Raw genomic sequence first — 24898 nt, 5'->3', positions numbered from 1 at the left:
TGGGTCTCCCTCAGAACTCATGCGTCTTCCAGCAGGATAATGACCCAAAACACACTTCCAAAAGCACTATAAAATGGTTTGAGAGAAAGCACTGGAGACTTCTAAGGTGGCCAGCAATGAGTACAGACCTGAATCCCATAGAACACCTGTGGAGAGATCTCAAAATGGCAGTTTGGAGAAGGCACCATTCAAATATCAGGGACCTGGAGCAGTTTGCCAAAGAAGAATGGTCTACAATTCCAGCAGAGCATTGTAAGAAACTCATTGATGGTTACCGGAATCGGTTGTTCACAGTTATTTTGGCTAAAGGTTGTGCAACCAAGTATTAGGCGGAGGGTGCCAATACTTTTGTCTGGCCCATTTTTGGAGTTTTGTGTGAAATGATCAATGATTTGATTTTTGCTTCATTCTCTTTTGTGTTTTTTCCTTGCAAGCAAATTAAATGAAGATAATAAAACCAAAGAATTTGTGATTGCAATCATTTTCAGGAAGAAACTGAGTATTATCTGACAGAATTGCAGGGGTGCCAATACTTTTGGCCACCACTGTAGGCATGTCATGCCCTTCTAAAATCAAGAAAGGCTGGAGTAAAAATCTAAAATCAGCCTACCAACACCCAGACGTCGTGACAAGAAAATTAAAAAAGAAATATCTTTCGGTAGAATGGCGGTTCCATTCAGAACACTTTCCTTACAAGCCGTAGTGGTATCCCCGTTGTGAATTGTGCCAAAAACGGAACCCAATACATTCGGACTAATCCACCATTTGTCATATCCAAGGGCCAGGTCAGTAAATGACAACATCAACGCGGAACGAAGTACAGTAGTATATACTGTACATCCTTTGACAAGGCAATCAGGCGGATCAAGAAGTTGGGAAGGGTCACCCTAATGGCCAAAACAGACATTGATGCGGCGTTCCGGTTACTTACTACCTGTGCCTCCGAATAGTGTCCACCTATTGGGCTGCTTCTGGGAAGGAGCATACTACATAGATCGCTGTTTGCCCATGGGGTGGTACAGATCCTGCTCACTATTTGAACCGTTTAGTTGCTTCCTCGAATGGGTTGTAATGGACGTTTCTATGGAGGCACATATTATCCATTACCTCGACAACTTCTTATGCCTGGGCCCAAAAGATTCGCCACAGTGTGAATACACGAGGTAGTCCACCTGTGAGAAGGAGAGAGCTGGAGGGAGAGCGGACACCACAGAGCCAAGGGGTTAGATGGAGAACGGAAGAAGGAAAGAGGGCGAGGGAGGTAAGGGAGTACAGTGGAAGGCCGACCTGAGCTCCCCCACGTTCCTGCTGGGCGGGGAACAGCCCTGGGAAGAAAAACCGCTTGCGCATCCATTTGAGGTTACAGGCGCGAGTGGGCAGAGGGACTACGTTGAAGTGCGAAGCCAACACGGCCAGTCCGTTCCTGCCCGTGCCACCTCCGTGTCGCCGGGTTTGTGCCAAAGCCACGGTGGACCCTGACGGCAAGCCCTGCTCTCCCAATACTGGTGCCTGTCTGCTGGTGGGTCGAGGCCCCCCGCGGTCGGGGGGGGAGTAACATCTGAAGAAGAAAGACCATCTTCCAGCCAAACTAAGATGTTTACTTCTTTTCGTGGACAATGTGATACGATCCCTTCCTTACGGACACGACCATCTCTACAAATTCCAGATGAGGCACAAAAACAGCAGGTGCTTCAACGGATATCAAGTGCTCCTTCAAGTGGGCTCTCCTCCACCTCAACTTCAACATCACAAATACTCCAGTCCTCAGAGGTGTCACCCCAATTGCACTTGCTTCCTCACAGCTCCCAAGTCTCCAGCTGCCTATCTGAGTATGGGGTAACACAGATGGTTGAGTCTGCACAACTGTTTACTCATACTATAGCCTGGGAATAAGAGGTTGGCTCCAGAGCTTCTGTGAATCCAGACAAGGAAATGATCTGCACTGATGCCCAGAATCATTATGAGTCGGATCCAGGACCAGATGAAGAAGGTTCTGAGCATAATGTAGACCCTCATTCCCAAACTGTAACTCCTTTTGGTGGAGACAATGATGAAGACGATGATGAGACTCAAATACCTGATTGGAGCGACAACTTGACTTTTTCGGTCAGGGCAGGAAGAGGTTGGCTCTGAGGACGACGGGTGTGAGAACACACAGGGTGATGATAACGAGGGTGGAGATCCCACTTACTGTCAACCCACAGTCAGCCAGTCGATGAGGTCAGCAGAGGAGATGGTGGAGGAAGTGACTAGCCCAGGGGATGGGGATGACTCGGTACCCGGGCCTTTGCCTGGCCTTGGGGATGTCACGGTGGTCGGCTCCCGAGCCCGTAGCCTGGGGTCACTCTTTAAAAGGGTGGATAATTGTTAATTTTATAAGAGTTCGTGACACCACCTGTGGTATCTGGTTAGAATCACCAGCGCTCCAGCAGTCCACTGAGGCCGGTGATAAGGCAGCTCGATGGTATAGCTCCCCTCAGGTGGAGCTAGGCCTCAGGGCAGCGTATGCAGGGGGAATGCAGGACAGGCGAGACCCAGCTGGGTCATAGCAAGAATGGGAATGGACACGGTAGTCACTTCAGTACCTTTTACTGGTGGAAATTCAGGCACATCCCGGAGCACTGTAGGGTGACGGGTGCATATCAGAATCCTCCCCAATGAGCGGGTGTAGGGCCTCCTGTTTCTTGCCTCTGCGTAGTAAGTTTCTGACCTGCCTGGAGCTAGGCCTTTGTCTCTGTCCTGCGCTGGCTGACCTTGTTGAAGGGCCTTGTCTTGGAATTCACGCTCCCAGTATGTGGGGCCTAAGCGTCTCCTGGCTCTGTTACGTATCAGCACCTTAGCGATCCTGGGACTAGTAGTTCTCAAGGTATTCCGGTTATGCCTTACTGGGTCATAGAGATCCCGGTAAGCTCGGATCCGGTGTCCGGTAAATGCTTTGGGGTGAGCTGTTTAAGCTCCTCTGCCCCCTATGTACTAACTCTCCACTCGCCTTCGGCCTACTCGGGCCCTAGCTAGGCTTTACACACTAATGGCAGCTTGCCGCGCTTCACAGATCTTATGGCGCCGGCACACCTTAAGCTCAAACTGGGCTCCCTGAATCTAGCTAGCAGGAGCCTCGTGCTCCACTGCTGAACTATTAACTGAGTTCTCTAGACTAGACTGAGCTCGACTACAGACTGACCTCTCTTAGGCTTCTCTACTGCAGGAACTCTTCAGAGGAACTGAGCTGCCTAGCTCCACCTTCCCTATTTATATCCCTAACGGGCTCCCTCTGCTGGTCTGAGGTGGAAGGTGGAGATGTGTGAATGTTTATGGGGGCCTCTTGTGGAGGATTCCATGAATGCACTCTTTGAGGATCTGTAATACCAAGCGCAGCTGGGCGTCACAGATGCTATTGACGACGAGGTTAGGTTGCACCTTCCTGGACAGAGACGGAGTACTGGAAGCACGTAAACAACTGAATCCTCAACCACAACTCTGCCTCTGACCAAAAGTCATGGTGGCTCTACAGGTCGAAAGGGCTCTAAGCCTTGCATAGCCTGGGCATTTTTTCAGATCGATAAGAATGACCCAACTCGTGTTATCTGTAATATTTGTCACCAAAAGCTAAGTAGAGGCCAAAAAATCCATAGTTTGAGTACTTCATGCATGAACCATCACATGGATATGAAGCATAATTTGCATTGGGAAGCTCACTTTGCTACAATGCGGCCTTGCAAGCAAGGCCAACCACCGTCTGCCCCATCTTGTGCATCCGCGGCCTCTTCATCCTCTGTGACTTGGGGGACAGCAGTCACACATGTTTTTGGACGGAGACCTGCCACCTCTTTACCCGCAACAGCCAGTGTGATTGACAGGTCATCATTTCATTTGGAAGTGGAAACACCAGCTGGTGTTGAGCGCTCTCTGACATCGTGAGCACCACCTTTAGATCAAGGCAACCTAACTTTTCCACCTGCATCTTCCTCACAGACCGGCAGTTTGCCGGTGCCACCCTACTAAACCCCGTCTAAGCACAACAGCCAGCCCTCGGTCCCTCAGATGTGGACAAGTAAAAGACCATTTCCTCCTAGCCATGACAAAGCTAAGAGGTTGAATTTCACCATCTGCAATCTCTTGGCTACAGAAATGCTGCCTTTCCGCCTGGTGGACACAGAGGATTTTTGAGACCTTATGTCCGTCGCAGTGCCCCAGTACCAGATGCCCAGTTGGCACTACTTCTCAAAGAAAGGTGTGCCTGCGCTCCACCAGCATGTCGCACACAACATCACCACTTCTTTGAGAAACTCTGTGTGTGACAGGGTGTATTTCACCACAGACACTTGGACGAGTAGGCATGGACAGGGGCGTTACATGTCACTGACTGGGCACTGGGTAACTATGGTGAAAGCAGGACAAGGGACTGCTGTCCAAGTATTGCCTTCCCCACGAGTTGTGCGTAAATCCTCTTTATCTAGAAGTTCCTCCACTGCTTCTGCCTCCTCAACCTCCTCTCGGTCCTCCACCTGCACCTAAAGCCTGTCTGGTAATGCCATCCACTTTCTAACTGCGCAGAAGGCATCCTGCACACCTCCTTACTATGCTGGCAGCAGGGCTCAACGGCATCAGGCAGTGTTTACTTTGAAATGTCTGGGAAATGTGCGTCACACAACTGAGGAGTTGTGGTCAGCTCTGGAGACCCAGTTTCATGAATGTTTGTCTACACTGGACCTGCAACCAGGGAAGGCCGTGTGCGACAATGCTTCAAACCTGGGTGCGGCCCTTCGCCGGGGCAATGTCACACATGTGCCTTGTATGGCTCACGTGTTGAACCTGGTTGTCCAGCAATTTTTAGCCCACTATCCCGGACTAGATTGCCTTCTGCAGAGGGCACGGTCACTGTGTGCTCACTTCCGCCGTTCGCATTCCGCAGCTCAATGACTTACATCTCTACAGAAGTCGTTGGGCCTGCCGTTCACGGGCTGAAATGCGATGTGCCTACACGGTGGAATTCAACTCTGCACATGTTGCAGCGACTGTGGCAGCACCGACAAGCCCTGGTGCAATACGTTCTGACGTATAGCCTGGGCCAATGAGATCCAGAGGTGGGGCAAATCACGCTGCAGGAGTGGTCTCAGATCAGGGACCTATGAAGTTGACCTGCCCTCTGGGCCGTGGGGTACCCGGAGCCGGGCCGGTAGACGCTGGGGGTTGTAGTCACTTTGGCGGTGACCCGGCCCGTGACCCAGGGCGATCAATCCAAGGGTAACTTGTATATATGGGTTTTATAATGTCCGACTACGCCACCTGTGGAGTGCAGCCAAAGGGGCCGCTGCTGTGGAACAGTCCTCTGAAGCTGGTGGTTTTGCAGCAATGGTATTATTACTCCCCACAGGAAGATTGTAGCTTCAGGGCAGTGTGGGTGTATGATGGTGGTTGTAGTGCAGGGAGTCAGTAATGAACACAGAGTCCGTGTGATGCAGTCTCAAGATATTTACTCACAGTTGTTGCTGTCCAGATTACAGGTACCAGAGAAATCTCCTACGTCGTGCTGTGCATACTCAGTGAGGGGCTCAGTCCAGATAGCTCCGGAGTACTTAGCAGGACCCCCTTCTGTGTGTCCTTTCTCTGGCCTTCTCCCTGCACCTCACACCCTGTGACACTTCTATCCGGTATCCTCGGGCCTTGACGGGCGACGTGTGTTCCGTCCCCTGGGTCCTATGTGGCTACCATCTTAGTGAGACTGGTGTGGACTTTGGCATGCAGTACATGAAATGCTGCAGCCTCCGGTTTCTAGTTGAGCCTTGCTGTTTCTCCGCTAGTTGAGGGACCGGTTCCCCTTATCTGGCCTGACCCCTCTACCTACTGGTAGCAGCGGGCGTACTGGTGGACTTCTGCATGGCCCGTACCCCTAGGGTCCCTTCAGTTCATGGAGCCTTCCTGCTCCCACTCCTCTCTTCTCTCTTTCAGTCCTGGGCCTCCCAGGCTAGTCCCGCCTCCGGAGCAGAGCTCACGCAGAGCCTCTGCTCATGTCACTTCTCTTCCTCTGACTGGCTTACTCTTTCTAAGATGGCTTTATATTTATACTCTCGTTGCCATGTGCTCCCCTAAGCTGCTTTCTCCACCCACACCCACTACATAGGACCCTCCCGCCAGCTAGGGACCTGGGACTGTGCTCTCCCTTAGGAGCAATCTCGCCCAACCCCCACTGCGGGTATGTGTTGGATGCAGGTGTTAGGGTCCCGAGCCATACTCCTTCCTTACCTGAGGGTGAGATACCACACCTCTGGGTGAGATGCAGTACCTCTGTGGCGACTGAACCGTCAGGGTCGCCACACACCCTTCTGCACAGTATTGAAATGGCGACGAAGATGTTTAGTGCTGACGATGCCATTATCAGCATGACTATTCTGGTGATTTACATGCTGGAGCACACGTTAAACAGAATTCAGAGTCAGGTGGTGGGACAAGAGGAGGTGGAGGAAGTAGAGGAGGAGTCGTGTGCGGAAGGGATAACATCTTCAATGTCCATACGGTCGGCTGCACCAAGGCGGCAGGCATGGGAGGGTGGGGGAGAGGGATTAACCATGGCGCATGGTAGTAGCCAAACTGTTGAGGAAGGTGCAGGAGCTGAGGAAGAAGTGGAGGACGAACTGGCGATGGGCATGGAAGTCTCATCAGATGAGGGAGACCTTGATCACATTTCTGTTGTGCGAGGTTGGGGGGAGAGGGCAGAGGAAGGAAGCATGATTGTTACCTCGCTACCAACACAACAAGGACTTAGTCCTCCTGGATATATATATAGGATATATATATGAGTGGCCTATGACCCACACTGTTGGCTTAGCGTCACCTGTAAATGAAACAAACCACGTTAGGATAACAAGTCCGGTCTTATGTATCTTGCCAAACACATGGATCGCCATCTCCCTATCCTCTGAACTTCCGTTTCTGACAGTCCAGCTCTTGCTGCTTCCGTGGCAGCGCCTATGCGGAATGAGTGTGTCCCGTATTCTTTGGCGTGGTTCCCTGCCGATGTTAGGCATTTATTAAATATAGCTTGGAACTGGTATCTTGAAAATGGCATTCCATCAATGTGTGATAGGAAGAAATTACTTTGTGATCTGATGGTTATATATGTTTTTACTATTGTTACCTGACTCAGTGTACCGTTTGTAAGTTGTAGAAGTAGTTACATAGTTACATAGTTACATAGTTTATAAGGCCGAAAAAAGACAAGCGTCCATCCATTTCAGCCTATTTCTTGTGCACTGCAGCTATTCCGCTATTCCTATACCATGCGGTATAGGCCAATTTACATCATTGACGAAAAATTCACTTCCCGACACCAATCTGGCAGTTAGATTAAATCCCTGGATTAATTAACTATCACTAAGCATAAGATGTAATTTTATTGTTCTCAAGAAAGGCGTCCAGGCCTCTCTTGAACTCATTAAGTGAGTTGGACATCACCACTACCTCTCCCAGAGAGTTCCAGAGTCTCACGGCTCTGACCGTAAAGAATCCCCTTCTATGCTGGTGCAGGAACCTCCTTTCCTCCAGACGCATAGTGTGCCACCTCGTCTTTGTCACCATCCTTGGTATAAACAGGTCATGGTAGAGATCTCTGTACAGCCCCCTGATGTATTTATACATGTTTATGAGGTCTCCCCTAAGCCTTCTCTTTTCCAATGTAAATAGGCCTAATTTTGACAACCTCTCTGGGTATTCTAGTCCCTCCATTCCCTTTATTACCTTAGTCGCCCTCCTTTGTGCCCCTGCCCGCTGGAACCGTTTTCGATTTGCGTATGCGTAAAAGTCTTGCATTATTGGCTATGACTACGTCCTGGTGTAATAAGCCTCCACTGGTGGTAATTTTGGATTGAGGGACTAATTCGCTTATGCATAGCGCCCCGAAGAAGGCGATCGCAAATGCAATAGACAGTAGTGTTGCTTCAAATTGTGAGTGTCATGTTAATGGTGTTAGGGATATGTTGTGAGAAATCAGTTTAAGTGACACGGGATGGGACCTCTACACTCCTGACTTGGCTGACCCCTTTTCCACCCTTTTATGGATTGTCTGATGATGAATCTTTTTGTCACATCTCCCCAATTCAGTAGTTGGAAGTGAAATGCTACTCCGGTCAGACACCGCTGCGCTGACGCCCCTGATATGCCCCTCATCTTTAGCTGGTGGAGAAATTCTATGGTGACTTGTAATCTGGCTTGTTCACATTGGTCAACCTGTCTGCCTGCTACTAGTCGTGCCCACTCTTCCCAAGCCTTACAGTATGCTTTCCACGTCGACGGGGCAACTGACGCTCTGATTAATGGCATCAACTATTCGCCACTAGATCCCATAGGGAGGGTGGGCAACAGTTGCCCGATGGGTGGGCGTTGGGGAGGTGCTCTGTGAAAATCTGCCAATTGAATTGTGAAAAAGCATTAGCAGCAGCATTAGACCCCTCAGCATCGTGGCTAGCGCGGACCCATACATTGTTTTAGGCACAGGAATGCTAGCCGGCGTAGTAGGCCTAGCACTGGGAGTGACGATGATGCCATCTTATTAATGCAGTGCGCTAGGCTGGTGTTTTTTGTTATGAAGCATATATTTTTGTTAGCCAGGCGCGCGCCCCATATTTCTATTGCTACCACTATTGGGAAGAAAAATTATTTTCCGGGCTAGATGCAGCTAAAAATTATTATTAATTTCAAAGCTGGTGGAGCTTCGTATAGATGGCCTAATACAATGAGTACCACACACTGCTACTATGCCCAAATTTAATTTCCGGGATACAGGCAGCTAAAAATTATTATTAATTTCAAAGCTGGTGGAGCTTAGTATAGATGGCCTAATAGAATGAGTACCACACACTGCTACTATGCCCAAAATTATTTTCCAGGCAAGATGCAGCTAAAAATTATTAGTAATTTGAAAGCTGGTGGAGCTTAGTATAGATGGTCTAATAGAATGAGTACCACACACTGTTAATATGCCCAAAATTATTTTACAGGCAAGATGCAGCTAAAAATTATTTGTAATTTGAAAGCTGGTTGAGCTTAGAATAGATGGCCTAATAGAATGAGTACCACACATTGCTAATATGCCCAAAATTATTTTACAGGCAAGATGCAGCTAAAAATTATTAGTAATTTGAAAGCTGGTGAAGCTTAGTATAGATGGCCTAATAGAATGAGTACCACACACTGCTACTATGCCCAAAATTATTTTCCAGGCAAGATGCAGCTAAAAATTATTAGTAATTTGAAAGCTGGTGGAGCTTAGTATAGATGGCCTAATAGAATGAGTACCACACACTGCTACGGGCCCAAAATTATTTTCCAGGCAAGATTCAGCTAAAAATTATTAGTAATTTGAAAGCTTGTGGAGCTTAGTATAGATGGCCTAATCGAATGAGCAGCGCACACTGCTACTTTGCCCAAAATTATTTTACAGGCAAGATGCAGCTAAAAATTATTAGTAATTTGAAAGCTGGTGGAACTTAGTATAGATGGCCTAATAGAATGAGTACCACACACTGCTAATATGCCCAAAAGGTTTTACTTGGCTAGGTGCAGTAAAAAATTGGTATTACCTACACAGGTGGTGTAGCTTGCAACACAGATAGGCTACTCCACTGACTAACACACACTGCTAATTTGCCCAAAAGGTTTTACTTGGCTAGGTGCAGTAAAAAAATTGTATTGCATACACAGGTGGTGTAGCTTGCAACACAGATAGGCCACTCCACTGACTAACACACACTGCAAGAGGCCCAAAAGGATTTGCTTAGCTAGATTTAGCCAAATGCTGTGAAAAACACTTGCACAGCACTAAATCAGACCTGCCTGGCAAAAAGTGATACGAACTGATGTAACCTAGCCCTCAAAAGGGCTGGAATTACAACTATTCACTACTCCCAACCTATCTGTCTATTTAAGAGCACAGACCTGCCTGCTAAAAGTGCTAGGAACTGCTGTAACCTAGCCCTCAAAAGGGCTGAAATTACAAACTAGTCTCTACTCCCTAAACCTTTCTGTCTATTTAAGAGAAAATTTGCTTGCAATTCACAGTTACACAATATAGCGCTAACAGCAGCAGCAGTGCCGTCTAACACTCACCTGCAGCAGTGAGAAAATGGTGGCGATGGGGAAAATGGCTGGGTCTTATAGGGCAAGGACATGTGACATACACAGCCAATGACACATGCCCTTGCTTGTGTGAAAAAAAGCAGTTCGCTCCGTGTGTGCGCTGCTGATAGGCTGACAGATTGCACCTCGCCACTGTAAATGCGGGAAAGAGAAAAAAAATGGAGATCTTCATTATTTATGCAGAGATCCATCCCCTGCCCCTCCCCCCACCCCGCTGTACACTCAAACTGCGTATTAACATTGATTATCAGCATTACTGTGAAAAAATCCAGTTACGATTTTGGTGCAGGAACAGTTATCGAACATAACCTCGAACAGCCGAATTTTTCTCAAATCGTTCGGGTTTGTCGAACGGCTCGAACACCGCCCAAAACAGCTCGAATTTGAAATTGTCGAACAGTTTGATTCGAACACCGCTCATCTCTAATTGTGTATTATATTGCTTTTCACCAAAATAATCAGGATTAAAAACAAAAAGATTTTTAGCCCTGATATCTAGGGCTCTGGATATGAGTAACAGCAGCAGAAAGAACGTCCAATACACCCTATTCTGTAGTATATGTTCTCCTCAAACTATGCCTAACTACTGCTTTCACCAGGATTAATATTCATCAGAATTAGTCCTTAGAAGTACTGTTAGAATACATTTCTAACAGTGATGTGGATTCTCTGTTTAAAATAGCCGCCAATTCTGTCCCTCAGTCAGTAGCACCTCTTCCAACTCTCACTGTTTCCACGGTACACTGTGACGAGCATAGGGTCACCAGGTCTTATATAAACCTGATGACGCTATGAGGCCAGACAATCACTGTAATGCCACAACCAACATGGCTACGGCATTACAGTAGCTAGCAGGCAATTCCCGAATGTTAATTCGCTGTTTAAACAGCACCAAACATGCAGGACGGGACTAGAGCTCCAACCCGAGCATTTCAAAATTACTCGCCGAGCACCGAGCATATCGAGCACTGAGATGCTCTGGCGAGTGCCGAATAGTGGCGAGCATGCTCGATCATCACTATGTCCACAATAAATGTGTTAAAATTGTCCTGCCAATCAGACGTGTAAATTGTTCATGAAAATCAGTGGCAGCAAAAGTGTGAAGAAATACAATTAGTAATACCAGAACCAGGGAAGGGTATTTCTTAATTACATTACTAAATTTAAGAAAGGAAATAATGACAGATATATTGACAACATTCAGAAAAGAGCAAAATGCTTTTGTAAGGATAAAGGAAATTCCATATTATAATTAACAAAGCATTGCGTGATGTATAATGATGGTCTTTCAGGACTTGTGTCTTACTACGTAAGCAACTACTGTATGTTCAGTTGTGAATAATGAACTTGTAATCGGGTGAAATGATTAATTAAACCTCAAGACAAGTACCAAATTCAATAAAATAGTCTATTCAAGTACTTTGTGGATTCATGACTGACACAACTGTCAGCAATTTTATTTATTTTTTTAATTGGGGGATTATCTTTATAAAATATTGTGAAAATTCGACATCATAAGGATAAATGTTTCCTGTACATCTTTTTTAATGTCTTTATTTCTCAGACTGTATATAATGGGGTTGATCAGTGGAGTAAATACAGTATATAACAGGGATAGGATTTTGTTGATGATGACTGATTGTTTTGTAGGTACAACATAAACACTGAATATAGTCCCATAGAATATAGAGACAACAGTGAGGTGGGAGCTACAGGTGGAGAAGGCTTTCTGTCTACCGGTACTAGATGGGATCCTTACGACGGTTAAGACAATATAAGTATAAGATAATACAATGATTGTGATTGGAATTAATAAATTTGGAATGCCTACTACATAAATTTCTAAATGGACAATAAAAATGTCTGAACAAGCAAGTTCTAGAAGAGGAACAAGGTCACAGAATAAATGGTCAATGACATTTGGACCACAAAAGGTTAGTTGGGATGTTGTAATGGTGTAGATCAAGTTAAAAGAAAATCCAAACAACCAACAGAAGACGGTCAATATAACACAATACCCGCTTGTCATGATAGAGGAGTAACGGAGAGGATTACAGATGGCCACATATCTGTCGTAGGACATCACAGCGAGAAGAAAACCTTCAAATGCTTCTGAGGAACAGAAGAAATACAATTGGGCGATGCAATTGGTAAAAGTAATGGTTCCTCCATTATTCAGTAAAATGTATAACATACTGGGAACAATGATCATGGTCAATAAAATGTCACCGAAGGACAATTGTGAGATGAAAAAGTACATTGGAGTTTGGAGGTTCTTGCTGATGGACACCAGGACAATGATCAGGAGATTTCCACATATTATCAGACAATAAACAATGAGGAACAAACAAAAGAGGAAAAGTCTTAAACCTACACGGACTTGAAACCCTAAGAGGATGAAATCTGTAACCGCCGTCCTGTTCTGCATGTAGACTGGGGAAGTGGAAGTTATAACCTATTATATAAAACAAAAAAAAACTTTTTCCTATCAATGTTCTCCTTCTACTATTTTAGTTTTCTGTCTGATCCCATAATTTCTCTTTTCAAATCTTTGCTATCCTGATCCTTGATCCTATAGACTTTATGGTACAGATGTATCAGTATCAGGCTAAACATGATAACATCTTAGGAGACACAGACATTAAGATGTTGAACCCAACATTGCTATAATAATTACTACTCCATTTTTTAGAACTTCTTGGTTAGTCAAACACACTGGATACCTGAAGCCCGTAGGACTGCAGGTCAATGAGATGAGGGACCGATGGAAAGTTTCTTACATGTTTATATTTGTGTGTACATTAAAGATGAGCAAATCTCTTGGAGGTGAAGTGAATTTGCTTAGAATTTAAAAGAACTACAAACTCTTCAGAATTCAATATTTTTTTCATATGCTGAATTATAGTAAAAAAAATTGTGGAAAACAAATTAGATACTCACTTCACCACTTACTTGTCCCGACATCTCCTTTTCCAGAATCTTCACTTGGCGTTTGGCATTACATAGATCTTAGATGTCATCACCCAGGTCATTGTATCATGCCGTGAGAGCGAGAGATTGAGAAGAGCACCGGACGGCAATGTATGGCGGCCAGATAGATGAGAGCAAGGTGAGTATTTATTTATTCTTCACCCGATGATTTATATGTTCTGTAGTTGAGAGGCTCCTGAGCAGAATAAGGAACATTCAATTTACATCAGAGAACTTCAATGTGAATATTATTTTATTGAAAAATACTATCGGTCTGTGAAGTTGAATCTTAGTAGATTTGCTCATCTCTGGCGTACATGTCTGGACCTGTGGGAGCTAGTTATTCTGAACTTCTTCAAAGTAAAAACTAATATAAAATGATAAAAAAATATTCTCATAAGAGATGAGACCAGGTGGGGCCTCAATATACGATCTATAGAATAAAAAGCATTAAAATAGATAGAGTGTATCGTGTACTAGATTGTAGCATTATCAAAACAATCAATAGCAAAGTAATGCAGAAAATGTTAGAAAAATATGTATTATTTTTTTATCATGTCATGGTAAAAATGGAAAGAAAATAAAAAAAATCATATCAGGACAGATGGTAAAACCAGATGAAACTCATAAAATAATCTTTAAAACATATTATACCCAGTTCAAGATAAAAATACATTAAAGCCACCCAGCAGAAGATATATAAATATAAAGCACCTAAAATACTGATAGTAATTCACTTCAATGAGCATACTAGAAAGCATATTCATATATGGCCAGCATGGTGGCTCAGTGGTTAGCACTGTAGTTTTGCACATTGTAGTTTAGACACCAAACTTTACATATAATGTTATCAATTTTCCCTCTTCTATCCTAAATTGTTAAATGAAGCCATCACATAATACAAGTGATTAAGGAGTAATTAAAGTTTCATTTTTCTATATTTAATTTTGTCCAGCATGTAAACTTATGAAACTTTACAAAACACTTTATTATGGGATTTGTCTTAATATTTTTGAAAAATTGTATGTAAGCGACGTCCAAACCCTTGTTTTTCCCCAGTCGATTTCCTTGCCTACAGCTGCATTGATATCAGAAAATACTCATTGGGAGTACAGATGATGGCAGTGAAAGGGTCAGCAGCAGGACACTCAGAGGAACAAAGATCATCCACTGCCATCATCTGTACTCCTAATGTATATGTTTTGATATCAAGGCAGCTGAAGGCAGGCAAATAGACAAGGGAAAGCAGAGGGGATTGGAAGCGACTTACATACAATTTTTTTTACAGAAATGAAGGTAAATGAAGGCAACTTTTTATAACTTTCCATCCCAGACAAAATTATTAAAAAAGATAAAAAAATAAATGCATTTTAGTTTCTCTTGAAATATATTTACATTGATCTCACTGATTATTTGGAAATGTTAAAATATTTTAAGAATTAAGATACAATTATAAAGACAATTTGAACCTTCCAGATTACAAAACACATGAAATGCAAATTACCGTAAATATCAATAATAAAAATGTTGTATGTATAATATTTGGTTACTTTTTGAATACTTCATCTTATTATGATTTATAAAACACTTGGAAATAATCATTAAGTATTTCTTGTGCATTGTTATACAAATGATTCTCACATCAGGAACGTCTTTGCTCTTGACAATCGTTTTCACATTACTTTCTTCTCGTTGCTCTCGAGGATCGATGTTAGACAGCAGTGTAGTCAGCTTAGCGTGGACTAGAAATATAAGAATGGGATTCATTATCTGTGGATATTTATGTATGAAATGAAGACAAAGTGCCTGATAGAATAAGTCCCCGGAGATGTTCCTTTTCTGATCAGTCTCCAGTGTTCCAGTCAATAGGGAAATAGAATAATCTTTAAGTCATCAGCTTTAGTTAAGAATCCCAAATCATTTTTTTACATTCATAAAATACAGTATGTAAAAAAGTTATATATGACATTCTCTAAAAAGTTAAACATAGTGAAGAAGTAAACTTTAGTGATGGGCGAGCACTAAAATGCTCTGGGACTCGTTGCTCGGGTCGAGCAAATCGTAATGCTCGGGTACTTGGTGCAAGCAACGAGCCCAATGTAAGTCTATGGGAAACTCGAGCATTTTTCAGGCACATTTCCCCCCGGAGGTCTGCAGAGGGCCTAAAAATTGGTCCAATTGATAGAAACAGTGCCCAAATGACATGTGAACAGCATGGGGAAGACCCCTGGAAGCATCTCTGACTCCCAGATCACTTCTGTCAACATCATTGCTAGAGTATTACACCACTTTTACGGACTCACAATAAAACATACAAAAACAAAGCAAAAATATATTTTCCTTGAATAAATGATAAGGAACATCCTTTCCAGGGTAATGACTTCTAAAAAAGACAAAATAAATAACCAAAAACCAAAATGCTCCTCCACACCTAGGGCTATATACACATATGGCATTGTTGATGCGTTTTTGCACTTTTGCAATTCTTTCAATGGTGAAAAATACATTCACCAGCAAATGTAATTTTAACATTGTACTATCTTATCTGGGCATGTGGTGTGTGAGACATGATCTGACACATCCATAATGAACAGTCATTTCCAGCTGATAATACCATCAAACCAGAATTATCAATCAATAGGGAATAGTTTTTTTTTTTTTTCAGCACAGAGTATAATACAATAATTCCTGATTAGATGCATATAAGACAGTATCCCAACTGCTACAAGTCACCCATACATGAATCTCAGATAAGAGATAAGAGAGATAATATAATACAATAGAAAATAGAATTTCACTGGTTCCGAAGAGGGTTTTTTTGTACTGTGACAAAGTCACTGGCAAAGTACTGGAGGGGAGATATGTAGCACTGAGGTTGTTAGTTCCAGTAATTAAAAATAGGAAAAAGGTTCCAGCACATGAGTGGGTTAAACATCCATCTTGAGTGATAGGGTGATTGAACGCCTGTAGAGAGGGAGGAGGTAAGAGGATAAAACCCCAGCCTGGAGAGCATTTGGTGTGGGGTGGGGTGGTCTGGAGGTGAATGCTCTCAGCTGTTTGTTTAACACATACTTAATGTATAGAGATTGCAGGTCTCCTGGTGTGAATCCCTTTGTTAAAGGACATGGATGCTGGAGTCTAAGCCAGGTAGGCTAACCAGTACTATTGTCTGGACTTGTTATTTTATGTTTTACCTTCTGCCGGATAAAGGCTGTATTTACATTTTCTGGTGACGTGATTTATGAGGACTGCAATAAATCAGCCGCACTTTAAATAGAAATTGGTCCTGTGTCTGCCTTTTTAAGAAGACAAGTGAGTCGATTTATCACAGTACGTTGCACCACTAAACTGTGAAGGACTGCAAGCAACCCTGTCTGCTTTCATCAATTTCTAATTACAGTTCACCATAAAAAATTATGAATCGGTCAATGAATGCATGGACAGATCAAGTAATGCACTGTGGAAGAGATGTATTGGACGACAATGAACAACACTCATTTCCAGCTGATGATACCTTCCACTTGCCCCTATTGTAAATATAGCTAACAGCAGTATCAATAGGGTATAGAATAGATTTTTTTTCTCCATAGCAGCAGCAATGCGCAGTATAAGGCAATAATACCTGGCTGGATTGGTGCAATACGTTATCCATACTGGGATACCTCACCCGTAAAAGAATTTCAGACAAGAAAGGTAACATTGTAGAATATTGAATCGATTTCAATTGGGCTTCCAATTATTAAGGAGTAGGACTCTTATACTGTTATTGTGTATATGTTATAATACCCCTGGTGGCACTAAAAAACATCTCTTACAAAATGCTAGCAGCCAGAACCTCCCAGGCGTTGAGAAACAGTTCATGCCATGTGTCCAGTTTGGATACCCAATAGTTGTAAGGTACAGAGGAATCACGGAGGTCACTGGTACGGTCGCCAAGGTAGTTCTTCAACATCTTCGAAAACTTTTCCCTCCTTGTTAGAATAACATGCGCATCAGTGCCTGGGTGCTGGAAGGGTCTGAGAAAACTGTTCCAGACCTTTGACAGTGTTCCCCTGCCTCTGCTGCATCTGCTTTTTTTCGCCCTCACTTGCACTCTTTGGTTGTCCAAGAAACTGTGACCGCTGATGCCAGATGGGATTTTTTTTAATAATTCTTCAATCAGGGCCATCTGGTACTGCAACATACAACATAGGAGAGTGCCTCCTATACTGTTATTACTTATGCAACAAGTTCAAGGGCTTCTAAAAATTAGGATGCACTTTAATACACATTGAAAGAGACGTAGAGGTAGGCTTCATTTAAAAAAATGTTCCATTATAAAGGAGTGGGTCTCCTATTCTGTTATTTCGTATGCAGTGACAGTAAGGGCTGCCAAAAATTAGGATGCACTCCAATACCCCTTTGAAGAGACATAGAGGAGGACCTTATTAAAAAAATAGTTTTCATTATTAACGAGTGGGTCTCCTATACTAGTAATGCATGGGCTGAAAAACATTTATCCCTGGGGGGTACAAATGAACATACGGTATACATGAACATACTGTATACATGAACATACTGTATATTCAGAATTTTAGAGGCCTCTAAAAATATTTCCTATGGGAATCATAAACACCTTTAAAAAAATGAAGTGGGTGTTGGTTGATGGTCACCCTGTTGATATGGTGGTGGAGTATGAGGAGTAGAGATGAGCGGTGTTCGACTTAAACTGTTCGCCAATCTCAAATTCGAGCTGTTTTGGGCGGTGTTCGAGCCAATCGGTGAACACGAAAAATTTGAAAAAAATTTGGCTGTTCGAGGTTATGTTCGATAAATGTTCGTGCACCAAAATCATAACTGGAATTTTTCTCAGTAATGCTGAAAATTAATGTTAATACGCAGTTTGAGTGTACAGCGGGGTGGGGGGAGGGGCAGGGGATGGATCTCTGCATAAAAAATGAAGATCTCCATTTTTTTTTCTCTTTCCTGCATTTACAGTGGGGAGGTGCAATCTGTCAGGCTATCAGCAGCGCACACACGGAGCGAACTGCTTTTTTTCACACAAGAAAGGGCATGTGTCATTGGCAGTGTATGTCACATGTCCTTGCCCTATAAGACCCAGCCATTTTCCCCGTCGCCACCATTTTCTCACTGCTGCAGCTGCGTGTTAGACGGCACCGCTGTTGCTGTGTGCGCTATACTTTATTAATTTCAAGCAAATTTACGCACAAATCTACAGATAGCTTGGGAGTAGGGAATAGTTGTGATTGCAGTCCTTTTAAGGACTAGGTTACATAATTTCCTACGACTTTTATCAGGCAGGTCTGTGCTCTTAAATAGATAGGTTGGGAGTAAAGACTAATTGTAATTGCAGTCCTTTTCAGGGCTAGGTTACATCAGTTCCTATCACTTTTATCAGGCAGGTCTGTGCTCTTAAATAGATAGGTTGGGAGTAAAGACTAATTGTAATTGCACTCCTTTTGAGGGCTAGGTTACATCAGTTCCTATCACTTTTTGCCAGGCAGGTCTGTTTTTGTGCTGTGCAAGTTTTTTTCACAGCATTTGGATAAATCTAGCAAAGCAAATCCTTTTTGGCTTCTTGCAGTGTGTGTTAGTCAGTGGAGTAGCCTATCTGTGTTGCAAGCTACACCACCTATGTACAGAATACCAATTTTTTTACTGCACCTAGTGAAAAAAAACCTTTTGGGCATAGCATCATTCTATTAGTCCATCTATACTAACCTCCACCAGGTTGCAAATTCAATATAATTTTTTTCTTCATCTAGCTCTGAAAAAATATTTCGGCTTGTAGCAGTGTGTGGGACTTGTTCTATTAGTCCATCTACACTAACCTCCACCAGGTTGCAAATTCAATATAATTTTTTTCTGCATCTAGCTCTGAAAAAATATTTCGGCTTGAAGCAGTGTGTGGGACTTGTTATATTAGTCCATCTATACTGACCTCCACCAGGTTGCAAATTCAATATAAATTTTTTCTGCATCTAGCTCTGAAAAAATATTTCGGCTTGTAGCAGTGTGTGGGACTTGTTTTATTAGTCCATCTATACTAACCTCCACCAGGTTGCAAATTCAATATAATTTTTTTCTGCATTTAGCTCTGAAAAAATGTTTCGGCTTGTAGCAGTGTGTGGAACTTGTTCTATTAGTCCATCTATACTAACCTCCACCAGGTTGCAAATTCAATATACTTTTTTTCTGCATCTAGCTCTGAAAAAATATTTTGGCTTGTAGCAGTGTGTGGGACTTGTTCTATTAGTCCATCTATACTGAACTCCATCAGGTTGCAAATTCAATATAATTTTTTTCTGCATCTAGCTCTGAAAAATTATTTCTGCTTTTAGTAGTGTGCGGGACTTGTTCTATTAGTCCAACTATACTAACCTCCATCAGGTTGCAAATTCAATATAATTTTGTTCTGCATCTAGCTCTGAAAATATATATCGGCTTGTAGCAGTATGTGGGACTTGTTCTATTAGTCCATCTATACTAACCTCAGCCAGGTTGCAAATTCAATATAATTTTTTTCTGCATCTAGCTCTGATAAAATATTTCGGCTTGTAGCAGTGTGTGGGACTTGTTCTATTAGTCCATCTAAACTGACCTCCACCAGGTTGCATATTCAATATAATTTTTTATTGCATCTAGCTCTGAAAAAATATTTCGGCTTGTAGCAGTGTGTAGGACTTGTTCTATTAGTGCATCTATACTAACCTCCACCAGGTTGCAAATTCAATATAATTATTTTCTGCATCTAGCTCTGAAAAAATATTTCGGCTTGTAGCAGTGTGTGGGACTTGTTCTATTAGTCCATCTATACTGACCTCCATCAGGTTGCAAATTCAATATAATTTTTTTCTGCATCTAGCTCTGAAAAATTATTTCTGCTTGTAGTAGTGAGTGGGACTTGTTCTATTAGTCCATCTATACAAACCTCCATCAGGTTGCAAATTCAATATAATTTTGTTCTGCATCTAGCTCTGAAAATATATATCGGCTTGTAGCAGTATGTGGGACTTGTTCTATTAGTCCATCTATACTAACCTCAGCCAGATTGCAAATTCAATATAATTTTTTTCTGCATCTAGCTCTGATAAAATATTTCGGCTTGTAGCAGTGTGTGGGACTTGTTCTATTAGTCCATCTAAACTGACCTCCACCAGGTTGCAAATTCAATATAATTTTTTTTTGCATCTAGCTCTGAAAAAATATTTCGGCTTGTAGCAGTGTGTAGGACTTGTTCTATTAGTCCAGCTATACTAACCTCCACCAGGTTGCAAATTCAATATAATTATTTTCTGCATCTAGCTCTGAAAAAATATTTAGTCTCGTAGCAGTGTGTGGGACTTGTTATATTAGTCCATCTATACTAACCTCCACCAGGTTGCAAATTCAATATAATTTTTATTCTGTATCTAGCTCTGAAAAAATATTTTGGCTTGTAGCAGTGTGTGGGACTTGTTCTATTTGTCCATCTATACTAACCTCCACCAGGTTGCAAATTCAATATAATTTTTTATTGCATCTATCTCTGAAAAAATATTTCGGATTGTAGCAGTGTGTGCGACTTGTTCTATTAGTCCTTCTATACTAACCTCCACCAGGTTGCAAATTCAATATAATTTCTTTCTGCATCTAGCTCCGAATAGATATTTTGGCTTGTAGCAGTGTGTGGGACTTGTTCTGTTAGTCCATCTATACTAACCTCCACCAGGTTGCAAATTCAAAATAATTTTTATCTGCATCAAACCCAGCCAATACTTTTCGGCTAATACCACAGTTTGGCCACTCAGCTCTGCTCGGTTCCCATCCATTGTTTTTTGTGCAAACAACTGCAGAGTTGTCAATTAGTTAACCACCAAAATGAGTGGAAAAAGGCCTGCTGCTGGTGGAAAGGGGAATAGGCGTGTTGGGAAGGGGAAAAAAGGTTGTGTCCGTGGGGTTGGTGTTAATGCAACAGTAGCATCTGCAGAAGAAAGACCATCTTCCAGCCAAACTAAGATGTCTACTTCTTTAACGGACAATGTGATAAGATCCCTTTCTTACGGCCACGCCAATTGCTACAAATTACAGATGAGGCACAAAAACAGCAGGTGCTTCAACGGATATCAAGTGCTCCTTTAAATGGGCTCTTCTCCACTTCAACTTCAACATCACAAATGCTCCAGTCCTCAGAGGTGTCACCCCAATCGCACTTGCTTCCTCACAACTCCCAAGTCTCCAGCTGCCCGTCTGAGTATGGGTTAGAACAGGTGGTTGAGTCTGCAGAGCTGTTTACTCATACTATAGCCTGGGAATCAGAGGTCGACTCCAGAGCTTCTGTGAATCCAGACAAGGAAATGATCTGCACTGATGCCCAGAATCTTTATGAGTCGGATCCAGGACCAGACACAGAAGGTTCTGACCATAATGTCGACCCAAGTTCCCAAACTGTATCTCCTGTTGGTGGAGACAATGATGAAGACGATGATGAGACTCAAATACCTGATTGGAGCAACAACTTTAGTTTTTTGTCAGGGCAGGAAGAGGTTTGATCTGAGGACGACGGGTGTGATGACACACAGGGTGATGATGACGAGGTTGGAGATCCCACTTACTGTCAACTAGTGTTGAGCCACCCCCGTAGTGTTCGAGTTCGGTTCGGTTCGTCGAACACCGGTGTGTTCGCCGAACTGTTCGTGGAACTGTTCATCGAACACCTTCGAACACCGTTAAAACCAATGGCAGGCAAACAAAAACACATAGAAACACATAGAAAACACCTTCAAAGGTGTCCAAAAGCTGACAAACTGCTCAGAAGACACAACTAACACATGGAAAAGTGACAAGTACATATAGTCATGCGAAAAGAAAAGAGGTGGAGGAGTAAAAGGAGGGGGAGACACAGATATAGGCATGTCATGCCCTTCTAAAATCCAAAAAGTGAGAAGCCGACACGTTCAGTCCGCTCCTGCCCGTGCCACCTCCGTGTCACCGGGTTTGTGCCAGAGCCACGGTGAACCCTGACGGCCAGCCCCCCTCTCCCAATACTGGTGCCTGTCCGCTGGTGGGTCGAGCGAGCCCCCCTGTGGTGGAGGCAGCTCTAAGCTTTTTAATTTAAATTGTCTCTCTAATTTGAATGAATACACTTTAAATCCATTTACAAGGATCTATTGGAGGGCAAGTCTCATGCCAGCAGCCGCGTAATTCCAGCTCCAGTAGCGTCCACTAAAGCTGCTGCAGTTAAAAAGCTTTTATAAGGATCGAGCTCGGCTGTCCACCGCAAGGCATCCTAGTGCCAGTCCCAGCCCCTATGCCTTGGGGCGCCTCCTGATGCTCTTCACTGAGTATCCCGTGGTCCCGAAGCATTTCCTTTGAAAAAATTAAGTGTCCAAACTACAGGTGGTGTAGCTTGCATAACAGCCGGGATAATCCGCTGACTAGCAGACACTGCTACTATGCACAAAGTATTTCCTGGGCTAGATGCAGTTAAAAATTTGTAATTAGATACTCTCGTTGGATGCTGAGAAAGCATTCCATAGAGTCTCCTGGCACGCCATATATGATTCTCTTAAAAAGCTTGGGGTAGGGGTCTAGGGGACCCTTTTATAGCCAAAATCACGGCCCTGTATCGCAATACGTCACCTAGGCTGAAGATAGATGGAACTGTAGCACCCTGAGGGCTCGGTTGCTACAGAGGTATTGCACCTCACCCAGAGGTGTGATATCTCACTCTCAGGTAAGGATGTAGTGTGGATCAGGACCCGACACCTGAATGCATTACACCACATTGCCGTGGGGCAGGGCGACCAATATGCCCCTGAGATGGGCACGACAGTCCCTGTCCCTGGCTGGAGTGGGGGGAGGGAACACTGAGGAAGGGGAACCCTGTAGTTCAGGAGCAGGGAGGAAGCAGTTCCTGGGTGCATTGAGAAGGGAGTATAAAAGGTGGGCACCATCTTAGTTCAGTGCAGAGAAGTCTGAGCAGAAGTGGCAGGGAGCAGGGGCTCTGCATGAGCTCTGCTCCGGAGGCGGGCCTAGTAACAGAGGCCCAGGCCTGGAAGAGGGAGAAGGAAGGAAGAGGAGCGGAGAAGGCTCCAGGAACGAGGAACGAAGGGATCCCAGGGGTGTGGACGGGCGAGTCGCCACCGCACGCCCGAATCCACCTGCGTGGAGGGGTCAGGCCAAAGGGGGAGACCGGTCCCCGAAACTAGTGGAGGCAGGAAACGACCCTCAGCTAGAAACAGGAGGCTGTGACATTTTATGTGGCGCAGCCCCTCGCTACACCCGCTAGGAAGGCACCACATAGGGTCAGGGAAACTGGCGCCAAGTTTACCAAGAGGAGGCCCGAGGCAGCCGGACAGAAGGGTTGGTAAGAAAGGCCAGACAAAGGACACACAAAGGGGGTCCTGTGAAGCACTCCAAAGTTATCTGGGAGTTGTCTGAGCCCCTCACCTGGTGAGCACAGTACGACGTGGGCAGCCGTTACCTGCAGACGTGGTCTGGATAATAAGAACTGTGAGTAAAGGCCCTGGACTGCATCACTGACTCTGTGTCGTTACTGCTGCTGCCCTGCACCATCACCCCCATCCTCCGCATACACTGCCCTGAGGCTATACTCCTCCCGTGGGGAGTTATGCTACGCTCTGCTGCACCCACAACACCAGCCTCAGCGGTCTGCCCTGGAGTGGCGGTTCACTCTGACCGCAATCCACGGGTGGCGTAGTCGGACATTTAAACATCAAAACCACATAAATAGTTCCACCACTGGTTTGACCGCCCTGAGCCACGGAACCGGGTCGCCGACATGGAGACTACAACCACCAGCATCCACCAAAAAGGGTCCGGCTCCGGGTGTCCCAAGGCCCAGGGGGCGCGTCAGAACATTTTCATCACCTTTCACAATCACCAATGGGACAAGGCAGGGATGTTCTCTGTCCCCTCTCTTATACATCCTAGTGACGGAGCACCTGCTCTCATCAATTCGCCATAACCCCAATATTAGGTGGATTGAGGTGGGAGGCACCGAGTACAAGTGCTCTCTATTTGCTGATGATGTCCTAGTATATATCACTCAATCACATATATCCATCCATGCTGTTATGGCTGAAATAGATCACTTTGTTACATGGTCATATTTTAAAATCAATGCAGCGAAGTCTGAGGCCCTCGATGTCTCCCTCTCCAAATCCATATAGGATTCCATCCAGTCCAACTTTCCCTTTGCCTGGCCCTCACAGGGTATCAAATACTTAGGAATTCCTATTCATAGAGACCTCTCCCATCTATGTTATCTTAATTTTGGGCCCTTTATTGAACAACTCCATACAGACCACGGTTGGCAAGTTAGAACTGTAAGATTCACGACGTGAACCACTGGTGTTTTGTGGAAAAGCACATGTACACTGCGTTCCAAATTATTATGCAAAAAGTGTTTGAGTGATAAGGGAAGAATTTGTTTGTTTGTCAGTTAAACTCATTGATGGTGATGTGTGTCAGGGCTCTTTATATCACTGTAAGCAATTGCAGACACCTGTGCTAATTAGTTTGGCAGGTGTGTCCAATGAAAGGCAAGACTACTTAAGAAGGCTGTCTCACATTATTAAGCAGCCTACATTTTCTGCCAAAATGGGAAAGAAAAAGGATGTGTCGGCTGCTGAGAAGCAAAAAATTGTGGAGTGTTTAGGTCAAGGCATGACTACAATCAACATTGTGCGATGATCAGGATGAAGTGTCTTGGCAATCAAGAAGTATGTAGCTGATTCACAGTACACACGTGTGCGTGCTGATAAGGGCAAATTGAGGACTCTTTCCTACAGGC

The 24898-nt window shown here is 43.9% G+C and overlaps 1 protein-coding gene across 1 annotated transcript; it reads right to left on the bottom strand.

The window, feature by feature from the left end:
- Positions 1 to 11617: 11617 nt before the first annotated feature.
- LOC141167569 (olfactory receptor 11L1-like) lies at positions 11618 to 12559 on the bottom strand. The gene has a single exon (XM_073654958.1). The coding sequence runs from the start codon at positions 12557 to 12559 to the stop codon at positions 11618 to 11620; it is 942 nt and encodes a 313-aa protein (XP_073511059.1).
- Between the last annotated feature and the right edge of the window lie 12339 nt (positions 12560 to 24898).

Source organism: Phyllobates terribilis, unplaced genomic scaffold (genome assembly GCF_046119375.1).
Source record: "Phyllobates terribilis strain yellow unplaced genomic scaffold, ASM4611937v1 Scaffold_11__3_contigs__length_659146591, whole genome shotgun sequence".
NCBI lineage: Eukaryota > Metazoa > Chordata > Amphibia > Anura > Dendrobatidae > Phyllobates > Phyllobates terribilis.
This window is presented reverse-complemented; position numbering and strand designations above follow the sequence as displayed.

Coding starts and splice junctions, on each gene's coding strand:
- LOC141167569 (XM_073654958.1), bottom strand. CDS start 12,559: ATGCAGAACAGGACGGCGGTTACAGATTTCATCCTCTTAGGGTTTCAA.